General features: G+C 38.2%; 2 protein-coding genes across 7 annotated transcripts in view; both read left to right on the top strand.

Moving 5' to 3' along the window:
* FGD6 (FYVE, RhoGEF and PH domain containing 6) overlaps positions 1-16163 on the top strand; it is a 55267-nt gene extending 39104 nt beyond the window's left edge. The window contains exons 10-21 of the mRNA XM_070946677.1: positions 115-173; positions 888-959; positions 1973-2041; positions 4118-4201; positions 4875-4954; positions 5065-5167; positions 5607-5750; positions 5856-5958; positions 6518-6645; positions 13207-13335; positions 14264-14412; positions 15929-16163. Coding sequence (XP_070802778.1) covers positions 115-173; positions 888-959; positions 1973-2041; positions 4118-4201; positions 4875-4954; positions 5065-5167; positions 5607-5750; positions 5856-5958; positions 6518-6645; positions 13207-13335; positions 14264-14412; positions 15929-15965 — 1157 coding nt within the window. The 3' untranslated portion in view covers positions 15966-16163. The remainder of the gene's footprint in view (positions 1-114; positions 174-887; positions 960-1972; positions 2042-4117; positions 4202-4874; positions 4955-5064; positions 5168-5606; positions 5751-5855; positions 5959-6517; positions 6646-13206; positions 13336-14263; positions 14413-15928) is intronic.
* Positions 16164-19708: 3545 nt separating this feature from the next.
* Positions 19709-25382, top strand: part of NR2C1 (nuclear receptor subfamily 2 group C member 1) — a 33713-nt gene continuing 28039 nt past the window's right edge. For 5 of the 6 annotated variants that reach the window (XM_070947286.1, XM_070947287.1, XM_070947285.1 and 2 more), the window contains exon 1: positions 19709-19789. The gene's annotated coding sequence lies outside the window, so the exon portion shown is untranslated. The remainder of the gene's footprint in view (positions 19790-25382) is intronic. The other variant, XM_070947284.1, reaches the window with a different exon arrangement.

Below are 25382 nucleotides of genomic sequence, written 5' to 3'. Positions count from 1 at the left end.
ATCTATTTATGATATGTTTCAAGCAGTGCCCATATAGGAGAATTAGAATGTAAGTATTGAATACATAATAAAGCAATATAGAATATATAAGAATAATTCTTTGTTCTTTTTAAGATGCTCTTGCTGTTGTTATAGAAGTGGCCAATCATGCAAATGACATTATGAAACAGGGGGTAAGTGGTGTTCCAGTTGTAAAAGCTTAATGTTTTAAAATACTGGTAGCAGACACCACTTTTTGCTATAATAAATTTGAATTATTGCTTTGTCACAAAGCTGAAAGGTGCACAAATAGAATGTCATTATATTTTTACATGCTGTTGATAATTCGTTTCTACTGAAACATATTTAAGCATTGCTATTTATTTATTAAATTTGTTTGCCACCTATCTCACTGCAAGGCAACTCTAAGAAGCTTACAATATTAAAATGAAACCATAAACATATATGAATGTTTAAATTATTATTTTTGAAATTAAAATTCTTAAATATGCTATGGTTGTTGTATTGTATTTTTAATACATATAGCCACAAGAATTATTTAAAAAGATAGAATATATTTTGTAATTATTAAATATATATAAGGCAAATATGTTTGTGTGTGTGTATGTTTGTACAGTATGTATCATTTTTTACAAATATATAATCTCCAGTTGTAAAAAGGAATGGTAAGGTTGAGGTTGAGAGGATGTTATGGCCATATTGGCTGATTGCATGTGAATGATTTCTGATATTTATTTATATCATGAGTTATTTTGGATTATTATTAAATGCTCAACTCTCAACAACTTTGGATAGTTCATAAACAAAAGAATATAGTAGTGAACAAAAATAAAACAATAAAAGATGTTAAAAACTAGACAGTAACATTTACTACTTTCACCTTCCAGGATAATTTTCAGAAACTTATGCAAATACAATACAGCTTGACTGGTCATCATGAGATTGTGCAGCCTGGGAGGGTAAGTTCATTTAGATATCACAGGAAAACTGTAGATTAAAGTCCTTCCTTTCATTCCCTTTGCAGATTAACAGTTCTGAAAGGAAAAAAAATAATTCATATCTAGCTGGGATATTAACTTTTATTCCTTTTGAAAAGCAAGAAAGTTACTGCCATTACAAGAGACACCAAAGTATGATGTCAAAAGCACAGCCCACTGTTTCATGATGCTTGTTGTACTCCATGGAGGTCTACATAGACTGATCCAGCCTTGTCTTACTCTTTCTAGCATCTAGTTTTAAATGTAGTCCGTGGATTATAAATTAGCTTCTCTATTCCTGTCCTCCAAGGCAAAAATTGCTATCCTATCCCATAAACGTTAAACTATTTTTGGGATCTGTCTTCTATGGCCTTCTTTACTTGTTAGAAGAGTCATACACATACTCTCAATAACCCGGTTCCGAGATGTAACTGCTGAGAGAGACTGAAGCTGGATCAAGGAGAAAAGCGATATTTTTTCACCAGAAAATGCAATAGCATCTCCTACAGAAACATTCTGTGTTACACAAAGGAGCCTGAAGGAACTCTGGAATCCTCAAGGTCTGATCTTGCAGGAAAGCTGTCATAGGACTGCCCCCTCCCATCAGGGAATATACCCTTTGGCTATTTATACTGTTTCTGTAATAGACACCTATTGTTTTAGAGTAAATTATTCACAAAAGTCAATATTTAAAAAAAAAAACCATGAAAAAAGCTTCAGGATTGTTTTTTCTGGGCTTGAAAAAAGCAACACACAATGTTCTACCCAGCTGCAAACACTGGCTTTTTTCTGGCCAAGAAGAACCAATCGCTGCATGGAAAGTAAGGCTTGTTACTTTTTGGGTAAGAAGCAACTTTACTTTCTTGCTGCAGAGGTAGGTCAAAAGGAAAGTATATTCACAAGGGCTTATCAAAGAGTCTGGAGTTTAGTACTTTACTACTAGATAGGAGATTTATATGATCTTGGCTGATTTTCTGTGTATATTTGTTGACTAGGTTTTTTTGAAAGAAGGAACATTGATGAAACTATCCCGGAAAGTAATGCAGCCAAGAATGTTTTTTTTGGTAAGATGCACACCCTAATGCTAAAGTAATTTTTAATGGAGAACTAAATACCAACAGCTAGCAATTTCAGCTAATGGTTTTGAATAATTTACATTGCAATTTGTGCTACTGTTTTTCTTTTATTGTGGCTTCATTAATATTCCATAAGTGAATTGCGGTAACCATTCCTCCATAGTTGGTGGTCTTCATAGTCTTTTTGTTCTTAAGAAAGATTCCCCTCAAAGTTCAAACAAGCAACTCACTTCTTGTAATGTAAAAATTACTTTTCATCTATAACATATTGGAATTGTACTTGGTATATGACTAAATGCAATTCAAATATCTATTTCATAATCACATAATTCTTTTAACAATATGTTAAATATCTGACTTAAGATGCAGTCTCCAACTTAAGATGCAAAAAAACACCATATGTAATGAATGCAGAAAGCTGGAGTATGTTTCAACAATGACCTGATTAGGTTCATACATTTCACTAAGTCATAAATCATTGTTTACCAACAATACTGACTGAATGAATGTGCTGACATAGCTGACTTAGCTGAAACCAAACAAAATGAAATCATAGCCTGTTGTGATTTATGAACCAATCACTGAATCATATTGATCTGCAGAAAAAGTAAGATTCTAGTTACAATACAACAAATTCCATATAATAACAATTCCAACTTAAAGACCAGCAAGTAATGTAGGATTTCATAGAACTTTTATATGGCACAGAATAGAAGGATCATCTAAGTGACCTGCTTTCTGTTCTGCTGCTGTTATGTACAAAAAAAGGCTTAAGACTAACCAAAGTCCATTCACTTTGGACTGTCCATGATAGTTTCCGACAATGCTATTTGCAATGATGCTAAAAGATCTGTCCTTTTAATGTACACATATGTGGGTAATGTAAATGTTTGCCTGACTTCAAGAGTCTCTTTCCCTGGTTCTGTCTGCCTTTCATCCTCTTTTTTGCCAGTTAAAAGTTTTTGATCTTTGCTATTTCTTTTATAAATAAACCATCAACTGGATTTTTCCAGCTGCTTTGTGTATTCTGTCTGCTTGCTCAGATCTGGAAGTAGGAATTGACTGGAGTGTGTTGGCTGCAAACTAAACTGGAATTGATCAATAGGAAGAATATAATTGAGGTGTATGGAAGGCAGCATGGCATGGAAAAAGTAAACAGAGGGAAGATTTTCGTTCTCTCAAGACACTAGGATATGCTTCATCCGGTGAACCTAATTAGAAGATTTAAGACAGACAGAAGAAATAATGTCTTCGCACAACATATAATTCACTTGGGCAATTCATTCCCATAAGAAGTACGGGTGACTGCTAGCTTGGATAGCTTTAAAAGAGCAATTAGATACATTTGTAGGTGTACGTCTATTAGTTTTGAGGCTGAGTGTGATCTTAGTATTTTGGGGCAAAATACCTCCCCAGTTGCAGGGGAAAAATAGCAGTGGAGGGGATGTTTGTTAATTAAAAATATGTTGCAAGATTTCCATTGTTTCATACAAAGCAAATAATTTAGGTGTATTTTGCAAATTAAAAAAGGCTATTTTTAAGGATTAGCTATTTCCACTGCTTTCTCCAATATATTGCTGTAAAAAATCCAGAAGATGTCTTTAAGGTACAAATATATTTGGAGCAACTGAAACAAATGCCTTCCCTAGTTCACTGTGGTATAAGAAGGACGGGAGGTAACACATATTTTGGATTTCCAAGATTCTGTTGTTATAACCAATTTCAATAAAGTATATAATTCTAGTTTTTCTGTGGAGTATTATTTCCTGTTCGGGTCTATCCTAAAGGATTAACAATTAATATTAATGTTTTCATTTTTAGCAATGCAATTTTATCAATTTTTGTATTCTTCATAAATATAGAAATTACTGAAATCTGAATTTTACTCTTGAAAAATGGGTAAGAAAAGCCCTAAGGAAGAAGACAGATCTCATGTCTATTCACAACATTCTGCTATATGCCCATTAAGATGGGGATGAGGTAGACCTTCTACATCAGACTTGTAAAGTTGTAAATTGATATGTAAGTGTATCAGCTACATTAAAAAAATAATTTACTTTGCAGTTTAATGACACCCTGTTGTATACAACTCCTCTGCAGTCTGGAATGTATAAACTCAACAACATGCTATCGCTGGCTGGAATGAAAGTGAGTTATTATTATTTTGTACAGTAGCTTGCCTTATAAAACATAGTTTGAACTTGTGCACCAAAATTAACAGTCTGAAATTGCTATTTGAGAAATCTATTGCTCCGAACATTCTGCCAAACATAGGTAATTATTAGCGGTCTCATTTTCAGAAAAGCTGAATAAAAAGTGATAAAAAAGCAGTGTAGGGAAACAGCAGAGATGGCAAGTTCTTTCCACAGCTTGTCAGATTTTCTTGTTGTATGTTAGACTGTTCCCAGTTCTATCATTTGAGCCCAGTTCACTTTATGCAGCTTTAGCAGGTCTCACTAACAAATAAGCACCATTCTCCAGCTTATTTCAGGAGAACTCATCTGCTGGCTGTTCTACAGATAGGCATGTCCTATGACTGACCTTATCTATGGCTTATTAGCTTATTCCTTTCAGTTTTTTTTTTAAAGTCAGTTCTAGTTCACTGGTTTATTTCCATGGCATCTTAGGCTTGACCATTTGCAAATCTTGCCAGCAGACACAATCAGAAGAGAGGCACAAATTAGTGAACCATAGCATGGCTAGTCCTGCCATGCAAACCAGCTTTGTGGCTGGAGTAGTATGTCATTCTCTTATTTGTTTAATTTTTCAGAATGACAAGTGATAGAACATTTCTCTTTTTATACTTTCTACTACTTGCCAGGTTAAGAAGCCAACCCATGAAGCTTATCAAAACGAATTGAACATAGAAAGTGTAGAACGATCCTTCATCCTCTCAGCAAAGTAAGTGTTGCAAAAAAAAAAAAAAAGCCTCATAAAGTCAAAGGAAACTCTACTTAGTGATGTTTCCTGAAAGACGTTGCTTAACTGGTGTGTGTATTTAATTCCAACAGTTCTGCTACAGAGAGAGATGAATGGTTAGAAACTATCTCTCAGTCAATTGAAGACTACACCAAAAAAAGAATCACGTTTAATCCTACTAAAAGTCTGGAAGAGGTAGGTTTTCTTTCTAGAAGGTATATATTTTTTATGTGAAATTATAAACAGTCAAACCATGTCATGCTCAACACTCAAGAGACCTTATAATTCTTTCTGTACATTGGGACCCAAGAGAAGGCTGAGCAATCTGTTGTTAGGTGGGTATATTCTAACTTTGCATTTCCTGTCCTGGACAGGAAAATAGTCTATACAGCCTAAAAATCTTTGCCCAACTCTGACTGTATGAGATATGAGAAGAGAGCCTTCTTTACCTTGCTGAGAATGTTTATCCTTCAAATAAAAATTTAATTTTCCCTTCTAATATACATTGAAATCTAAGAAATTGTGCTGATATTGATAATGAGCCTGTAATATGTACTTTTCTACATAAAAAATAGAAAAATAAAAATCCTGTAAATATATTTTTCTGCATACAATGTTTCTCAATCTTCCTTAGGCAGACCAAGAAAAAGAAGAAGAAAGACCTGTAGGATCCAAAGCTCCAATCTGGATTCCTGATACCAGAGCTACCATGTGTATGATTTGTACCAGTGAATTCACTCTGACATGGAGAAGACACCACTGCAGAGCTTGTGGGAAGGTTGTAAAAAATTGATATTGTTAGCTTTAAAAAAAGAAGGAAAAAATGGAGACAAATGCATTTGAAAAAGATCTATGCGTATTTATTACCTGTTTCTTTTTTCAGATAATCTGCCAAGCTTGTTCATCAAATAAACATGGATTAGACTACATGAAAAATCACCCTGCAAGAGTTTGTGATCATTGCTTTAAAGAGCTGCAAAAACAGGGTAAAATTAAACGTTTGACTGTTTTTCACTTTTGCTCATATATTTATTTTAGATATTTTTCAGGGATTAGAATTTTTAGAATTACAATAATAATCTTTTATTTAAAATGGTATTTCAAGAGTTAAATACAAAAAAATCCTAAATATAAAACCTATGCATTATTTAACAACATTTTTAGTTTATAGTATTGTGGTTCTTCAAGCATGAAAATATATTTCTTGATTAAACCTATCTTGTTTATTCTTTTAAATTATTTGCAGTCAGCCATTTTGAGTTACAATGCCTGCTACTTTGAAAAAGAACTTGCATCTGTCTGAAATGAAAATTGTTACCTGCAAGTCTTTGATCACCAATATTCCACCTATGATCAAAAGTAATGAGAAAGCAAAACGTTCAGAATAGCTGTACAATCACTTGAACATTAAGACATTTGAAATATTGTATACAAATATAATCAGAGATGGATGTATAGCTTATAAAATTAATAAATGATAAACTAAAAACTTACTCCTTTAGTTCTCTGAATCAGAAATAACTGTAACTGTTACTTTGATTTCAGATAATATGTACACTTCTAAAAATGGATCTCCACTAAATCACCGATCGCCAACTAATGCTTTGTCTACAGTATTGCACAGTATTCCATCTGGCAGGAAGCAGAAAAAAATTCCAGCTGCACTGAAGGAAGTATGTCAGATCTTCTCAGCACTATTTTTTTTTTGTATTTAGTAATAAAGACCTGTTGCTTAATTAGGACCAACATTGTACTGACATCTAACTGTTGCTCTTTTCAAAGATAGTACCTGTAGAATAAAAATGCTTATTTTTATTCTGTTCTTACTTCTTCCTGATTCTCCTCTCTCCCTCAATATTCTTTCTGGGGACTGCAGGCAAGATTACCTGCCTTATTCTCAGCTAGTGAAAGTGGAACAATGACTAGATCTATATCATGAAACACCATTATTTGTCTTAATTTGAAGTGTTGATAAGCAACAATGGTAGACTGGCAGCTTTGAAGCGGCAGCCTTAAAGGTTTTATACAATGTACTAAAAGTTTTATACACTGCACTAAACATTTTGTATCTGGTGTTTGTTACAAAACTGAGAATCATAATTGGACAACATTAGACCCAGTTAAAATGTGGGTAAAGTATGTAAACTTTAGATCACTCTTATTCCCATCTAATTCAGAGTTCTATCAAGATAAAGATCTGAAACCGATTTGTCAATTTGTCAATTTTTCAGAAGTCTTCTGTCTTTGCCTCTTTAGGGTTGAGAGGGAGTGGTAATAGTAGTAGTTTATTGATTTATTAGTCTTATGACCTTAACAAATCAAATCAAATATAGTACCGGTACATAGTCCAATTTTGCAATAAGATAGGAAGAAATAAAGTGATAAAATATATGTGTTAATAATACAAAGATACAGTAATTAAATAAATAAATCTCCCTTACAAAATACAGTGGTTCATAAAACCACTCCCTTAGTTATAAACTTAGCAGTTCTATGTACATTTGGCCTAGAAGGAAATATAACAATTTGTGTTAGGATCCCAGTGGGCTATTCTTTCCAAAAGAGATGATTGGTATTTAAGATTAATTGGGGCATATAATTGACAGTCAAACAAAATATGAGAAATATTTTCAATGGCATGTTCTCTAAAGGCAAGTGGAGGAAACACCCATATTTGGCCATGAAGACCAATAACTCAAATCTTGCTCTAGAATAGATCCTTCTTAAAGATTGTGTCAGATTCAATGACAGATATTTCTCAGGTTTAATATATATATATATATTCTTGTTAGCCAACATGTTATTGTTAGCCAATTCTGGGATCTGTTTTTAACCTTTTAATTTCATGCTGATTTGAGTGCTAAAATCCAGGACTATCTCTTTAAAAATTTCCTCTGCCTGGAAGGTCATTAAGAGTAGATGCTGGGTAGAAAAGCCATGTTGTGAAATAACTTTGGAAAATTGGTTGACCCAGGAATTGGACTGGGCCATACTTATCTGTTCTGTTAGGCATATTTTGGAATGTCTGTCAGGGTTCATTGAATGGATCCTCTGCCAGTATATGAATATTTTAGTTATTAAGTGACTGTGCAAGGAATGCGTACCAGACCACAGGGGAAGATGTGTTCTTATCCATTCCCAGTATGCATCTTAAAAAACAGGTCTGAATTTGTTCAATTTGGCGTAGCTATATTAAGGCCCCACAATTCTGGGCATAGGTCAGCATTGGACTATTTTTGCCTTGAATACTTTCAGCCTAAAGATCAAGATACCCAAGTAGTTGTAATTAAATTTGCATAGTCTTTAAATACTTATCTCTGCCCTTGCTGAGTTTCTTTTAAAATGATTTAATCATGACCCAGTTCTGGTAAAAACCATCCCTAAATAGATTAAAAAATGCATTTGTTCGATAGGCTCTCCATATATTTCCCATATATATTTCACACTTGTTCTGCTAAATACTTTAGATATTAAAGAATTAAGGGCACAGTAGATATTTAGCTTTTGCAGCAGTCTTCTCAGGCCTATTTGGAAATGTACTATTAGAACCATGTTATCAACATATAAGAGAATAAAATTATCATTGATCTTTGGCATATGAAATAATTAACACAGAAATTAAAAAGAATTGGCGCTAGAATACAATCCTGTCTTGACATCATTTTGGGTGGGTATACTGTTTATTAGAGAACTATTTACACCTATACAGACTTTCAAATAGTTTTCTGAGTAGGGGAATTTAACCAAGAATAAAAAAGTCTGGGTTCCATATTTAAGCCAGCCAATTTCATTCATAGAATGTTTCTGTTTGTAGAATCAAAAGCCATACTAAGATTCATAAATATGGTAAACAGTTTATTGCCATTTGTTAATTGTTATGAGATGGTGTAAGATCAAATAATTATCTATTGTGGAGCACTCTGGTCTGAATTCAGCTCATTCCTCCATTAAGAGATTTATTTCCATTATCCCATTTTCTGTTTTGCTTAACAGATGTTTCACATACATTTTAGCCAATAAGGCTTATCGGTCTGTAGGGTTTTGGGTCACTTTTGTCTCCCTTTTTATATAGGGGGAGTATAAGGGCAACTTCCTATCTGACTGGAATTCAACTATATTATTTATGTGGGTGAACCCCCTGCTGGGGCCCACCAATCAATATGAATCTTCAAAAGTTCTGGGAGTAGAAAACCTTCTACAGATGCCTTATTAGATTTTAGCGATCAAGTTGTAAATTTTATTTCTGATACACTAGAGGCCAGAGATGAAGGTTTTCAAAGGCTACAGTATCAGTAATTTGTTTGGGAGACCATGGTTAGAATTAGAAAAAAGATTTGCAAAAAAACCAAAATCCTCCCAAATTGAAGCTGGAATGTCAAATTGCAATTTACCTGATATAGCATTCAATAAACTTCAATAAACCTAATATAGCATTCCAGAAGAAAATTGTCCCTTTTGTTGAAATTTCCAGATCTCACCATATTTTAACTTTAAAGGAGACTTTTAAAAAAATATTAGCAATTTCTTGTGGTCATGCTAAGCTTTAGCATTTTAGCAGGGGGTTCTTTTGGTAAGATGTCCCAGGCCTGACACATTGCTGCCCTCAATAGCTTTTTGCTACATAAACAGAATAAAACCAATTTGAACTTACTATATTTGCTGACAGTTTCTAATAGGAAGTTTGACTATTAAAAAATTTCTCAGTGAATGACACAGATCTGCAAATCTGAATCTTGGGTAGAGGAGAAAATGAAGTTTTTCCAAGGCTGAGTCTGTTCTGAATTCAGAAAACTAGATAATGCCTTGATGTCAACCTTGATCCAATTAAGCTTTCTGTTCTGCTTCACTTCAAGATTAACTAATAACCTCTTATCATGGAGCTTGTATAAGCTAGTATCAGATCTGCTATAGAGATGGATTGTGATTGGTTGATGATCACTACCCTCCCTCACATGGACTTGGAGCTGAGAGTGAGTGACTGGCCCAACGTGCTTTGTGCCTGAGGCAGGACTAGAACTCATGGTGTCTCAGTTTCTAGCCTGAAGCCATTAATCACTCCACCAGACTGGCTCCCTCTGAGTGTTTACTGAACACAAATTATTTATATAGTTTCAGTATATTTATATTCTATCCTGCTATCAGAAAGCTTTTAGCATCTGCTATAATTCTTTTGCTTTAATTTTTAATTTATATTGGGAGGAATGCTATGCAATGTTATGTGAAATACAAAATACTACTTAGAGAATGTTGAGATTTGAGTTTTGCCTGTGTGCAACTTTTCTTTGGGATTCTTAATATGAGTTACGGTAATTTTTCATTAAAACATACCTTTATAGAAAAGTAAATGCTAGTAATTTTTTTTTAATTTTAATAGGAATTGTATCAGGAGTGAAATGCTCCCGGTTCGGACCGGCTCGGGCGAGTAGGTAGCAATGGCGGCAGGCAGTTCGGAGAACCGGTAGCAAAAATCCCTGCCCCCGCCCCCCATGCCCAGCTGAGCCCCGCGATCATCAGAGCCTTTTTTTCCTTTTAAATGGCTCTGACCAGCCAAGCTCTGACATCCCAGCTAATTTGCCTGCTAATCAGGCAACTCAGCTTGGATTGCCAGAGCCATGTAAAAGAAAAAAAGTTCCTTTTTTTCTCCCCCCCACCCCCGCAGCCTCCAGCTTGCTTACCTTAGCTGCTGATCACATGACGATCGCAATCCATGCATCAGCAAGCAACTGAATCTCCCTGCTTGCAATCAAGCTCATCGGTGAGCAGCTCTTTCTGCCTGTCTGCCTTCCTGCCTAGACTTGTGGACTTCAACTCCCAGCAAAGCTGGCTGAGGAATTCTGGGAGTTGAAGTCCACAAGTCTTAAAGTTGCCAAGGTTGGAGACCCCTGTTCTATTGGGTAAGTTTTTTTCCCCTTTGGGAGCTTTAAAAAAAATAGTTAATTGGGGTTTTTTTTAGTTGTTCTTTTTTTAGACCTAGCCATTTAAAGTTTAGGAAGTTTTAAATTTAGCTGCTTTTATATAAAAATAAAAATAAAATAAAATAATATTTGTGCAGCTTTCTGAGATTTAGTGTGTTTCTGTAGTGTTTCACTCTAACTACACAAACACACAAAATCTCAAAAAGCTGTATGTGGAATTTTGTGTGTGTAAAGTGTGAAAGTTGGTTTTTTGGGCTTTTTGTGGCTGTGTGAGGTTCCTGCTTGTTGCAGGGGCCATTTTGGGTCTAGCACAGCTGCTTTTACATTGTGGGTGAGCCAGTTGTGTTGTATTGTGTTTTGTAGGTTAAAAAAGGGCAAAGAAGTGACATTGACTTGGCCACGCCCACCCAGTCACCTTACCACCAAGCCCCGCCCACTAATTAAGCCACGCCCACAGAACCGATAGCAAAAATATTTAGATTTCACCCCTGAATTGTATGTATTCTGTGCTGAAAAAATCTGATGCTTTTATCCACCATCAGATCAAGCTGAATTGCATTTAACAATAGCATCAAAATAAGGAATTATAATGTGCTTCATTTGTAGAGACTTAAAATTTCATATTGGCTATGGAGGTGAAAGATTATAGCTCAACACTTCCAGAAGGCACCAACAAGCATTATATGCAGCCTATATATGTATAATTGAAAATAAAAATGTTGTTCAAAAAAGGATCTTAAAAACGACAAATTGCCCACAGGGTATTCTCAGATGCAGAAGGAATGATAGCAAAATGTCCTTTATAGCACATTCCTTTTTACCCAGGAATAAGTCCCATTGTGTGGAATGGGTTTGATCCTAGGTGAATATAGAAGTGCAGCATCAGACTCAACTATAGAGAAAAATATTGCCTTACTTGTGAGGAAAAACAGTAATGAGAAAAAGACTAACCAGAAAGTGCAGTATAGTAAATCAAGTAACACAATCCCTGGTATGTCTAGAGGGTAGAAAATATATTTTCTGAAATTCTCAGAAGAGTGTTGTTCAGTTTAATTCCTCTAGGTTTCTGAGATTCTGATTTGGAGAGAATGGAATACAGAGTAGAAGCTAAAATATGTATCTGATTGATCTGTTTCTGGGGTGTCAAACTTGATTTCATTGAAGGCCGCATCAGGGTTGTGTTTGACCTTGGGGGGCTAGGGTGGGTGTGGCTAGCTCAACGTCACTTGTATCAGGGGCGCCTGTGGTAGCCCAAGCGCTCTGCCAGTGAAAACGGGCTCCCGGGCTCTGTTTTGGCTGTGATGGCCTCCTGCAACCCTCCGCCAGCGAAAAGGGAGCTTGGGTGTGCCGCCCATGGACCTTGTGAGCTCCATTTTCGGCTGTGATGGCCTCCTGCAACCGTCTGCCAGCAAAAATTGAGCTTGATAGGGGCACATGCAGCCCTGTCAAGCTCCTTTTTCGCTGGCAGAGGCCCTGCAGGCCAGTCCTTCGCTGTTTCCAGGGCAGCCTCGCAGGCCAGATCTAAGCACCCTGTGGGCCAGTTCCTAGGCCTTGAGTTTGACATCCCTGATCTATTTAATCAGATTTTAATATAAGATCTAATTGTAATTGTTTTTGTTCATTCGTTCATTGATTCTAAAGGCCCTTGGGAATATAATATGAAATAAGAGTCCAAGAAATAAGCCAACAAAACTCTTAAAAGACTTTTCATAGCTTTGTCATAGTATATTTGAATCAAACATTATTTTCTATATTGCATTTGTAAAATATTTTGTTTATTTTAAAAATAGTTCTCTACTTCAGCGGTCCAATATTTCCAGCTTGGTGGGCCAGCGGGGGTGGGGGATGGTTCCATGTGAGCTGCAGGCGTGAGCTCTCCACTCACACAAATGAAGCTTCATGTGTGAATGCCCGCTCCTCGTGCAAGTGAAGCTGCACATATGCACACACAAACACCACTTGTGCAGCTCAGTTCCAAAGGGGCCGCAGCCCAGTAGTGGCTTGGGGGTTGGGGACCCCTTCTCTACTTCACTGAAGGAGGGCTAATTAGCAGGAGAGAAAGACTGATTTCTAGTTTTTTTGGAAATGCTGAAAGTGTCATAGAGCATAAAAGTTGCTGAAAACCCAGTTTACTAACAGAACTTGAGCATTTGGACAGTAAATTAACAAAAATGTAGCATATGTAGCAAGCAGTTATGCTTAACTGAAACTATTTGTTTTCAGCATGATTATAATGAAGTTAATGATCAGTACACTAGGGAGAGGAGCAGTTATATTACATTCTCTTGTAATTAAACTACATACTTGTGTTCATTATAGGTATCAGCTAATACAGAAGATTCTTCAATAAGTGGCTACTTGTACAGATCAAAGGGCGCTAAGAAACCATGGAAACACCTGTGGTTTGTGATAAAAAATAAAGTGCTATACACATATGCTGCTAGTGAGGTAAGAAATGAAAAACTGAGAAAATACTTCATATAGGCAGAATGTTGGAATTGTACTACTATGTATTCTGTTTACAGATAGTTCTTGATTTATGACATCAATTGACACCGGAATCCTCAGTCGTTGACCACAATCTCAGCACTCCTGGTTGTGGTATTAAGTGATCATGCTGTCAAGCTATCATTTCTGGATGAACCTTTTTCATCCAGCCACCAGAAACTAGAGGGAGTCATCTCAGCAGGTGACAGTAGCTTGGGACCTTCCCTGCTGGTTTCCTGGGAAAACTAGTAGGCAAGATTGCAAATGGTGAACAGATGAATGGAAAACACTAGGTAATCTGTTATAAATGTGAACAGATTGCAAATCATAACCACGTGACTGCAGGGATCCTGCAGTGCCATACCTTCAGGCAAGGCTCATAAGTCCTTTCAATCAGCACTGACATAATTTTAATCGGTCATTAAGTGAAGGGCACCTGAACTGAATGTAGAGAGTATCTTTAAACAAATCACTGGAAGAAAATAACCTAGTATGTAAAATGATTCACACAAAATAATGAACAGTATATAGCTGGAATTCACTATTCTCACACATTAGCAACAGCCAGCAATTCTGATAGATTTCAAGGGAACTGGGTGGCTTCATGAAGCCTAAACAGACAATAGTGGAAGAGAGTTATCACCCTTCTATTCATGCTTATGAGTTTGGAAGGAAATGTAGGGTAGAAATGGTATGTATTGAGCCATTAGCTAAATACTGTAATTGAAGGATCTGAACCAAAATAATTTCTGTTTGCTCACAACTGGGACATTTAGAATCAAATTCAGAATTTGGTATTGGCCTAGAATTGCAAGAAACATTCTTGTATAGCATTTTCAGAGTTTCAAAAATGAAAAGTCACGTTTAATTCTGGGTTTCTTTTTATTAGGATGTAGCTGCTTTAGAGAGCCAACCTTTACTGGGTTTTACAGTTGCTGAAGTTAAAGATGAACACTTAGAATCTAAAGTTTTCCATTTATTGCACAAAAATACTTTATTTTACATATTCAGATCTGATGATTCCCAGTCAACACAGAGGTAAGTGGTCAGTTATTTTATTTATTTGTTGGTTTGTTTTGTTTGTATGTATATATCTCTATCTGTGTCTGTGATCCTATTGATTATTCCCTGATTGTACAGAAATTATTTTGCCAACGTATAGATATGTTTTTAATATTCTCAGTGAAGTACCTAAAAACTAGAGTAAATGAAGTTCATTTCATTAGATTTTAGCAGAAAAAAGCTGGCATTTGCTACTTGTATATAAATTGAGCAAAAATACAGAAAAACACCCATTTCTTTTTTAAAAGCCAATTCCAAAAAGTAGGGTGCTCTTTAATATTTGGATTCAAACCTGTTGTCTTAACCATTTTTCATTTAGGATTATGCATGGTTTTTTATTTGTTTATAAAATTTATAGGCCTCCCATCTTACCTCAAGGTAACTAACTGTAACATCTTCTAGTGTGGCTTTGATTGTAATTATGTTAAATAAGGATAAACTGAGTCAATTACTTAAATATTCCAGTTTGGTGAATGTTCTAATTATATATACTCTAAAAATCATTACACTTGATGTAGTAACACAGCTGTAAGTTTAGAAATCTTGTATTCCCAGAAGTTGTTTGGGTTTACATATCTTAACACCCTTTCCTGACTTGGTGTTATTAGTAGTAGTTATTAGTGTGCTCACCACTCTTCAAAAGAAATCCTGCTATCTAGCATCGTTCTCCATTCCTGGCACATGAGAAAATATGGTACCCATAGTCTATGTGCCTTACTGACAAATAAACCTAACCCTAACCCTTACTGACAAATTAAATTAAATTAAATGACAAATGGAAGTTGTAACACTAAGTCATAATAACTGTTGGCCCTCTGTGTTGAGCTGGCTGACTAGAAAAAAAAATCAACATCCCCTCACAGAGACAGAACAATCATACAGAATATAAATGGAATCAAAACTTTTATTAAAATTTTTTTCCATATTTTTAAATATGCACATAAAACATTCAGTAGCAGAGGAGATAAAAATATAGAGCAACTAACATTACAGATAACATGTTTCTCATAGAGAAATATATAGAACATGAAATAAAGAACCTAATTATCAGAAACAAGAAGACATTAACTAGTAGATACAGCAAAGAAATATAAATTCCTAGCTTTTACTATTTCCCTAGAGAATAGATAACCCTCAGAACAGATACTCCTTTTGTTCATACAGTACTTGTTTTTAGCAAATGCTTTTTCCTGCAAATTGTAGTTCAAGTCTAAAGGGTTATTTTAAATCCCACTTGTTTCCAGCCTTTTGCCTAGCAAAGTCTGAGTGATTTTAAAAAAAAGATTTCTAATGAGCAGGAAGAAAGGATTTGAAAAAAAGCTGCTTGTTTCATATGTGCCAAAACTATGTGTTTCTCTTTACAACAGAAAGAGATATGTCAACTAGCAGCTTGCCATCTCAATGAAGAGGCTGGTGGGCAGGTTAATGAGAGAGCATATGGGGATGGGGTTGTGGTTTTGTTATTAAAATAATGTTTTCTCTTTTTCAATAGGTGGATAGAAGCTTTTCAAGAAGCCACAATATTGTAGCACATTCTGGGTTTAAAGACTCTGTCAGATAACTAAATGATATTACAGTTCTGTATGTTAGAGTCAATAAATTGGCACAGGGCTGGGCAAAGCCTTTTTTTAAAGAGTGGCCTGAACCTGGTCTCTGGTTCAGGCATAATGGTTTTTAAAGAAATGTGAATACTTGTTGTCATACAAAATATGTTATTTATTAAACTCTGCCACTGTTTTACATTTGGTAATGGTCAGAATCATTTCTGAAACTCAAACTGAATTTGAAAGTTTCCTTAATTACAGAACCTTATAAACCACGGTATCATTAAGTGGAAAAGTGCAACATGATATTTCTCTGGTCTGTTCCAAAGACTATTTTCCATTTGTTATTTAATTTCACATGTGCAAAATGCAAGACTTTTCAGTAAGCTTTTAGGATTTATTTTTAAATTTTTGGTAAATCAACTGAACTCTACTGTGCATTCTACCAAACATATAGTACTATTTCATATTTGAAACAACTATATTTAAGTTTATTAATTGGCCTACATGAGGTAATGTACAAGTCACTTTATAATGATTAATTGTACATTAATCTCTTACGTTATTTGTCTTTTTCATATTCCATAATGCTGCATCTGATCACTCACTGATGCTATATACGAAAGTTTTTGTGTGGGGCTTTTTTCACTAAAGCCTGAACTAGACTAAAATTAATGAAACGTCTTAGCAGGAAAAGTCCAAATATTTGTAATGGAATATACCAATCTCTCTAGAACTCTCTCTTTAGATAGTCAAGCAACATTAGCTGTTCAGTTGGGTAACAAGCCACAAGAGGATGGCTTTTTTCTTTATCGAGATATTTTTATCTATATGCCTGATTCAGGCATAAATATTTTTATCCAGAAATCACAGAGAAATTTGTATAATTAGAATCAAAAGAAAAAATGAAATAGCTGCCCATTTTGTTTCTAAACACTATTTTTAAGATGGTTCTTCTAAGTTGGCAGAAGTTTCTTCACTATCACATGACCTTTTCAGGAGTTCATGTGAGTTCTTTTCTTTGTATTTTTGTTTTATCCTCAGAGAATACATTACAATAATTACAAAAACTATTAGAACATAAGACACAGAAAATAGGCTGAAGTCAGCAAACAAAAGTAACTACTGGCCTTCCTTGTCTCTTAAGAACAAACACTGTAATATCCAGAGATAGAAAATAAGAGAACCCTCAAGCTATGCACTATGAGAGTGCTATGTTGTCTAATACCAGCTACCACTTTATTGCCAGGTTTGGCAATAATCTAACCATCATCTGAATTGAGCTTCAGATTTTTAGTCATTATCCACTTCATCACAGCCTCAAAACATCTGTCAAGCATCAGTTTTCCTGATGATATTTAATTTTACATTTCTGGATCACTATTTTTAACAGGCCACCACTGTGTTCCAGAAGAACATAACCTTCTGGAGGCTCATAATTCAAGCGCCACGGGGACAAATAAATGTCCAGTTGCAACTTTCTAGCAAATACTCAACTCATAGCAATATCTCAAGATCAGTTCGTTAGTATTAAAAATTTCTTAGAGATACAGAAACATGAGCACAGTGGTATGGATTTTCTGTGCTATATCTGGTTAAAGCCAGACTGTAAAAGATCTAAATAATCTTTCAATCATACTTGTAGTTGAATGGCTGAAATCTTTCCCAAGACATTATTTTTGGGTGCTTGTTTAGAATCTATGGATTTAGTTATTTCAAGCCAATAATGTCCTCAATAAAGAGGCACTGACCACTTACTGGATTTACCCAATTATATTCTACCTGAAAACTACTGGGAAGCTATACCTGATCCATAATATGGCTGTACAGGCAGTAATAGCAAGATGTGCCTATGTAATAACTCTGCTACATTAATTGTACCAATTGTCAATGAGTTTCCAGATATAATAATGTGCTGATTATGACCTGCAAAGCCTATATTTACAAAGGCCTGGGTATCTGAGAGACCAACTTTCTTTCATCATTTCTGTCCATCCAATGTGACACAACCAGAATGCTTCAGATTCCAATCTTAAAAAATTGCCAGTTGATAAGATGTAGGCTGTGAGTCTTCTCACTTAATGCGCCTGGTTGCTGGGTAGAGACCTATGCACTTTTGGGGAATTTTTACTTGTTATATTAGCAATAGCAATAGCACTTAGATTTATATACAGCTTCACAGTGCTTTACAGCCCTCTCTAAGCAGTTTACAGAGTCAGCCTATTGCCCCCAACAATCTGGGTCCTCATTTTACCGACCTCGGAAGGATGGAAGGCTGAGTCAACCTTGAGCCTGGTGAGATTCGATCTGCCAAACTGCTGGCAGCCGGTGAGCAGTAGAAGTAGCCTGCAGTATTGCACTCTAACCACTGCGCCACTTCTAGATCAGAGTGATGTAAAACCAGATAGCCTTTTTCATCAGGGATGAGAACTGTTATGTTCCAAATTAAACTGCACTGATTAACACTCTTAAATCGGATCCCCAATCCCTGGTCTGTGGACCGGCACTGGTCTGCAACATGTCAGAAACCGGGCTGTGCAAACAAGCAAAGCCCCATCCACGGGATGCAAACAGCACACAAAACCATACACCCTCCAGTCTGCAGAAAAACCTGTCTCCGCATAACCGGTCCCTGGTGCCCAAAAGGTTGGAGGCCGCTGCTCTAGGTGGACAGGGAGGTCTCTATGTTCTCCCAAGCCCATTGGGAAACCAGCACAGGGCAGGAACAGTCATCTTCTGACTTCCTAATCCCTTCACCTTTCCTTCCTACAGAAGAAACTTGATTCTGCTGATGACACCGGCCCTTATTTCCCTTTACCACGTACGGTCCTTAGAACCAACAACGTAACAAAACAAATCGAAGCATATTCTTAACCCGGTAATTCTTCATCTCTTTCCCCCCCTCCCAATTAAAGAATGAAGAAGGGTGGGTTCAAGCCTTTTCATAAGACAAAGGGGTAAGCAAAAAGAAGCAGCCCCCTTTAGTGATAATGTGCTACCAATAGCAAGCTCTGATAGTTTCTAACTTTGACAGCAAACAGATTGCCAGGAGGCGTCTTGAAAATCTGCCTGCAGTTCCTCCTCCTATCCTGACATCTCAATGTTTAAACGTTAAGTAAAAAGGGATCTCTTGTAAAAGATAAAAACAACTTTCTAAAGCATGCTAAATAGAATGCCAAATTAAAGATGCTTGACCCCAAGGGCTTCTACGGATCCAAGCGTACAGTTTCTTGGCAACAAAGGAAAGTGCTTCCTCGATTTCCCAGTTAAAGCCTAGAGTAATGGTGGCCACCCATCTAAGTACTAATTGGATCAAGTCCTTCTTAGTGTCAAAGTCTAGACTAAGTCCTCCGGGGACTTCCAAGCGATAAAACATCTTCCTAGAATATGTCTCTGAAAAATGCCCGGGATACTGAATGGCCATTCCAATAGCTCTCTCCGCTTGTCTCCTTAATAAACCTGATTGACAGGAAAACCCGCGAGCACGCGCAGAAAATGTTTAGCTAGTTCTCGTGTTGCTTCTTGCCCTCCCCTCATTGTTACGGCTACCAAAGGCGAAAGTCTTCTTTCCTTCCCTTTCCTTGTCGGTGACGTTCATTCTTCCCTCGCTACGGGCTGGCTTTGCGCATGCGCAGCCGTTCTGCGGGTGGCGGAGGCTAACTGCGGAGGGGGAGGGGAAACAGAACGTTACGCCACGCCACACGGGGGACAGGACCGAACGTAGAAGGCGGGGTCACGAACTCTGACCTCCCAGATCCGGAGCCGCCACCGACAAATAAGCCCCGAAGAGCTACAGCTGCGCCTGACAGGTAAGAGGAGGGGAGGGCGGGGAGAGAGAGCCGAAGCGCCGCCGGTGGTATCCCAACTCAGAGAGGCCTTCCCTTCCTTCGGTTCTTGGCTGGGGAGGCGTCGTGGTGGTGGTGGTGCTGCCTAATTGCGGCCTCTTCCGTGCCCTGCAGTGGCAGGATGCCGTTATGCATGTGCTGGGCGGTAGAAGTAGTTCCTCCTGGTGTCGCCGCCGCCGCCCCTCTGACCTTTCACCCACAGGAAAGGCTTGTATCTCCCCTCCCCGGATCCTAGCCGCGCCCCGGGGCCTTTTCTTCATTATGGACCTCGCCCTCAGGTTTATGGGAACGCGATGGAATTGGAGTTGGAGTCGGCCCGGTCGTTACTTAGGCTGCCGCTTTGCTGTGTGGAAAGGCTTCGAAGCGTTGCAGCCTGGCCTCCGCAGCAGCCATTTTGTGTCGGCGAGTGACAGCGGGCTTGGTGCCTCCCTCCGACTGGTTGACGGACGGACGGCTCCCCGGGTGGGCTCAGTACTTGAGGCCTGTTATTCAAAACTCCATAGGAAGTGGGCTAATCCCTTCCTGTATCGATGAACGTTGGTGGATACAACGGCAACAACACACTCACCAACCAGTTTGCACCTTAGATGTCACTGACCCCTTTCCTAATTTTTCCTGATAATGTTGATTTTACACACAGTTAACGTAGCTCCTCTCTCCGAGTGCAAGAAATACTCTCGGTCTGTAGAGGTACATTATGTTGAAGGGAGGGTAACCTCTGTTCTTAATTTTAAAAGATTCAGCTTAATTTGCTAGTTCTTTTATCCCATAATTTTGAGTAATGGTATAAAAGATTACTTTCTGATTCATCAATCTATTTTTATGCACAGTGTGGGATCATAATTACGCCAAAACACTTTCACTATAATTTAATTAAATTCTCCGGCTGATGAGTTAATCTTTGGTAAGGATTTTAAGCTGTCATCCATAACTAATATAGCAAAGTACCTGGTTGCTTGTTTCTGCTTTAGAAAATACTGTACTAATTATTTTACATTTTTTTTAAGCATGGTATATATAGTCCACTTTTTCTTAGGTTTCAGACCAGAGTCAGTGCAGATGTTACATTATGTCATGCCCTCCAATGACTCACCTTATCCCGCCCTGCAATAGCATTCGCCTCTGAGACTGAGTATCTCCTTAAAGCTAATGAATCGTACAACTTGTAAAAGTGAAAGGGTCACATTGATGAATTAAAAATAATTACTAGTTGCAAAGGAATACTTGCCATACTGATTAGCTCATTAGAGGCCTAGCAAGGTGTCAGCAGAACTGGAGTTGACGGAGATGGAGGCAGTCAACAATATATTTGGAAGGGCAACGATAATAGTGATGGAGTATTTATTTTGTTTTTTTTCTGTTAAAGGTTGTTAAACTGCACAATGCTGTTTTGCTGACTTCATTTTGAGGAGATATATAGTCTTCTAAAGTGCAATTGCCTGCAAATTCAATTCCTGATAAACCCAGTGGAAAAGATATGTAATTATATATACCTAATGAGTCCCAACCATAATAAAACCAGACACACACTGCCTCCTGGTGGTCAGAATACTTCTCATTAATGACATCAAAAAGTATCTGGCTTTGAAGTGTGGGATGTTGCATTTTGATTCAATAAAACAGATACATGTCAGGTTTTCTTTGAAAATGACATTAAAAACGTTCCCTTGCCCATTCCCTTACTTATTCTTAACATGCATTTCTTAGATTGCTTAGATTATATACTTCTAGTCTGAGTATTATAGTTCTGATCTAAATTTTAAAATTCAATTTTGTAAGTTTCAAAAATAACAGTGAACTAATGTGATTTCTGAAACTTCTAATACTTAGCTGAACTTACATTCATATTGTCTCTAAATTTTAAAAGTGAATCATAATCTCAAAAAGGAAATTCTGCTGGATAAGATCAATTATGGCTTCCATGACTGCCATGGACCTGACCCAGCTAGCTCATGGCCCCACCCACAGGGGGGGGACACACTCTGGACTTGATTTTTGTCTCTGGCCAGTGGTTGAGTGATCTTATTATAGGGGATATAGACATGGAACCCTTGTCATGGTCAGATCACTCGCTCCTTCGCCTGGACCTTCGAACCGCTACACCCCGCCGCAGGGAGGCGGAGCCAATAAGATGGGTCCGCCCCAGGCGCCTGATGGATCCTGATAGGTTCCAGATGGAGCTTGGGCCATTTCCTGAGGATCTAGCACATGACTCGGCTGAGGACCTGGTAGTCGCCTGGGATCGGGCGGCTGGTGGGGCCTTGGACCGAGTCGTGCCTTTGCGGCCTCTGACCCAGTGCCGATCCCGCGCAGCTCCTTGGTTTACTGAGGAGCTGAGGGAAATGAAGCGCCGGAAAAGACGCCTGGAGAGCGGTTGGAGGGCCAGTCTCGCTGAATCTGATCGAACACTGGTAAGGTCGCATATTAAGGCCTACCTAGTGGCAATAAAGATGGCAAAGTTTAATTACTTTTCCGCCTCTATTGCGTCATCAGGGAATTGTTCGGACGCCCTGTTTAGGGTGACCTGCTCCCTGCTCCATCCGGGAGTGCGGGAGGATCCCCTGGAAGGCAGGACAGAGGATTTCGGACAATACCTGTATGACAAAATCGCTCAGATCCGGAGGGATTTGGACTCTGACTGGGTAGATCAGGGCAGGGTGACGAGGAATAGTCTTGAGAATGTTATCTGGGAGGAGGTTGATGCTGTGACTCCCGATGATGTGGACAGGATTTTGGGGAGACTTAGTACGGCCACATGTTTACTGGACCCGTGTCCCTCCTGGTTGGTACTGGCTTCCCGGGAGGTTACACGAGGCTGGCTCCAGGGTGTTATCAACGCTTCGTTGAGTGCGGGTTACTTCCCCGCTGCCTTGAAAGAGGCGGTGGTGAGGCCTCTCCTCAAGAAGCCGTCCCTGGATCCGGCAATATTGGCCAACTATCGTCCTGTCTCCAACCTTCGCTTTATGGCGAAGGTTGTTGAGAGTGTGGTCGCGCGACAGTTTCCACAATTCCTAGAGGAAACATCTTACCTAGATCCGTTCCAGTCGGGTTTCAGGTCTGGGCACAGCACGGAAACGGCATTGGTCGCGTTGGTTGATGATCTCTGGAGGGCTCGGGACAGGGGTTGCTCCTCTATTCTGGTCCTGTTAGACCTCTCAGCGGCTTTTGATACCATCGACCATGGTATCATGCTGCACCGGCTGGAAAAGTTGGGGGTGGGAGGCACCGTATTGCGGTGGTTCTCCTCCTTTCTCTCCGACCGGTCGCAGTTTGTGTTGGCAGGGGGGCAGAGGTCGACCTCGAGGCCTCTCGTCTGTGGAGTGCCGCAGGGATCGGTCCTCTCGCCCCTTCTATTCAACATTTATGTGAAGCCGCTGGGCGAGATCATCTGTGGCTTCGGGGTGAGATACCATCAGTACGCTGATGACACCCAGCTGTACATCTCCACCCCAGGCCACCCCAACGATGCCCTTGAAGTGATGTCTCAGTGCCTGGAGGCTCGCAATCTGGGAGTCCTCCTGGATATGCAGCTGTCCTTGGAGGAACATCTGACAGCTGTAACCAGGGGGACCTTTTATCAGGTTTGCCTGATTCGCCAGTTGCGGCCCTTTCTTGATCGGGATTCCTTGTGCACAGTCACTCACGCCCTCGTCACCTCTCGCCTTGACTACTGCAATGCTCTCTACATGGCGCTCCCCTTGAGGGGCACCCGGAGGCTCCAGCTGGTCCAGAACGCAGCAGCGCGGGTAGTGATGGGAGCAGCATGGCGCTCCCATGTAACACCGCTCCTGCGCGAGCTGCACTGGCTCCCGGTGGTCTTCCGGGTGCGCTTCAAGGTGTTGGTTATCACCTTTAAAGCGCTCCATGGCATAGGGCCTAGCTATCTTCGAGACCGCTTGCTGCTACCGACGACCTCCCAGCGACCCATGCGCTCCCACAGAGAGGGCCTCCTCAGGGTGCCATCAGCCAAACAATGTAGGCTGGTGACCCCCAGGGGGAGAGCCTTCTCTGTGGGGGCACCTACCCTCTGGAATCAGCTGCCCCCAGAGATAAGGAGAATCCAAGACCTCGGTGCCTTCCGCTGTGCCCTTAAAACCCACTTTTTTCAGCAAGCCGGGCTGGCTTAGGAAGAAATTTTTTAAATTTTTAAATGTTTAATTGGTTTGTGGTTTTTTAAATTTTGGGCCAAATTTATATAGATTTTAATTGTTTTTAATATTTGTATTTCATGTTTTTAATTCTGGCTGTGCACCGCCCTGAGTCCTCAGGGAGAAGGGCGATATATAAATTGAAAATAAAATAAAAATAAAATAAAATAAAATAAATTATACTGTTGCAAAGAAGTTATTGAAGATTAATAAATCTTTCTGTTGTTTTTAAAAAGGTTTATATATGTGTTAATTTTCACTGTTCTTATTATTAAAAAAATTGAGGGTGGGTCAAACATCCATATGAATATTTAGGTTTCAAGCAGTTATCGGCCTTTCAGCTGAACATTGCAGAAAGTAAAATGATTATTTTATTCTGCTGTAGACCTTTTCCAAATAATTGTCATGATCTTATTTATTTCAGATTAATTAGAAGCATCATTTGTATTTTTCTTGATTGTTCAGAAAAACCATTATATTTGATCTATAAAATCAGAATGCATAAGCACCTAGTGACTTAATTGTCTTCATAGTTCTTTTTTTTTCAGAACAGACTGTAGTTGTAAACAAATTAATCTGGAAATCAGGAAAAGGTTTACCTCTGTGACAATACTGCAATACATATTGCTGTAATTTTTATTTACTGTATAGCAGTACTTAAATTGCTGCAAGATATATATAACTTAATTTTTTAAATATTTTTAGTGTAATGAAGTAAACTCTGAAGTTGCTATTTAAAATAATTCATCCAGTTTGTGGTCTAGATTCCCTTTTTTTCTGATATAAATTAACTACTCTGATACTTTCTGTAGATTTACCCGGGAATAAGCAATCCAGACTAAAGTGCTTACAAGTAATTTTTAGATGTGATTTGTACATTTGCCAAAAATAGAAACATAAGAAGCTATAACAGAATTAAGGTGTCTGTGATGCTTAGGGTATTATGGAATAACTATTAGCAACTTTAATCTACATAGCTAATGGTGAAGAATTAATTTCAACAATTCAGCAGTATCTGAAGATTTTGTAATACAATATGGCTCGGCTATTTTTTGTAGTGACATGGTTACCCATTTCCCATAATAAGATGAAGATAGTGTCATGCCAGATTGGTAATGTGTAAAGGTCTGCCTTTTAAGACCACCAAAAATTTGCAATTAATGCTGACTGCTGTGGAACTGGTTATTGTGCAATTCAGAGTGCTGGTTTTCATCTTAAAATCCTGGGCAATTTGGCTTCTATTCTTTGTAAGATTGCCTTCTGTGTGTGAAACTGATATATGCATTCCAACACATCTGTCAATGGTGTTTCATTACCAATATCTCTCTGTCAGATCAGTGCTCATATTAATGATCTTCTGAAAAATAGTGAACATAACTTTTTAGGAAGTATTTGGAGGATGATGGGTG

This window comes from Pituophis catenifer, unplaced genomic scaffold, assembly GCF_029215685.1.
Source record: "Pituophis catenifer annectens isolate HBS135680 unplaced genomic scaffold, rPitCat1.0.hap2 SCAF_7, whole genome shotgun sequence".
Taxonomy (NCBI): domain Eukaryota; kingdom Metazoa; phylum Chordata; class Lepidosauria; order Squamata; family Colubridae; genus Pituophis; species Pituophis catenifer.
Note: the sequence above shows the minus strand (reverse complement) of the source record. Positions and strands in the feature narration are given on the sequence as shown.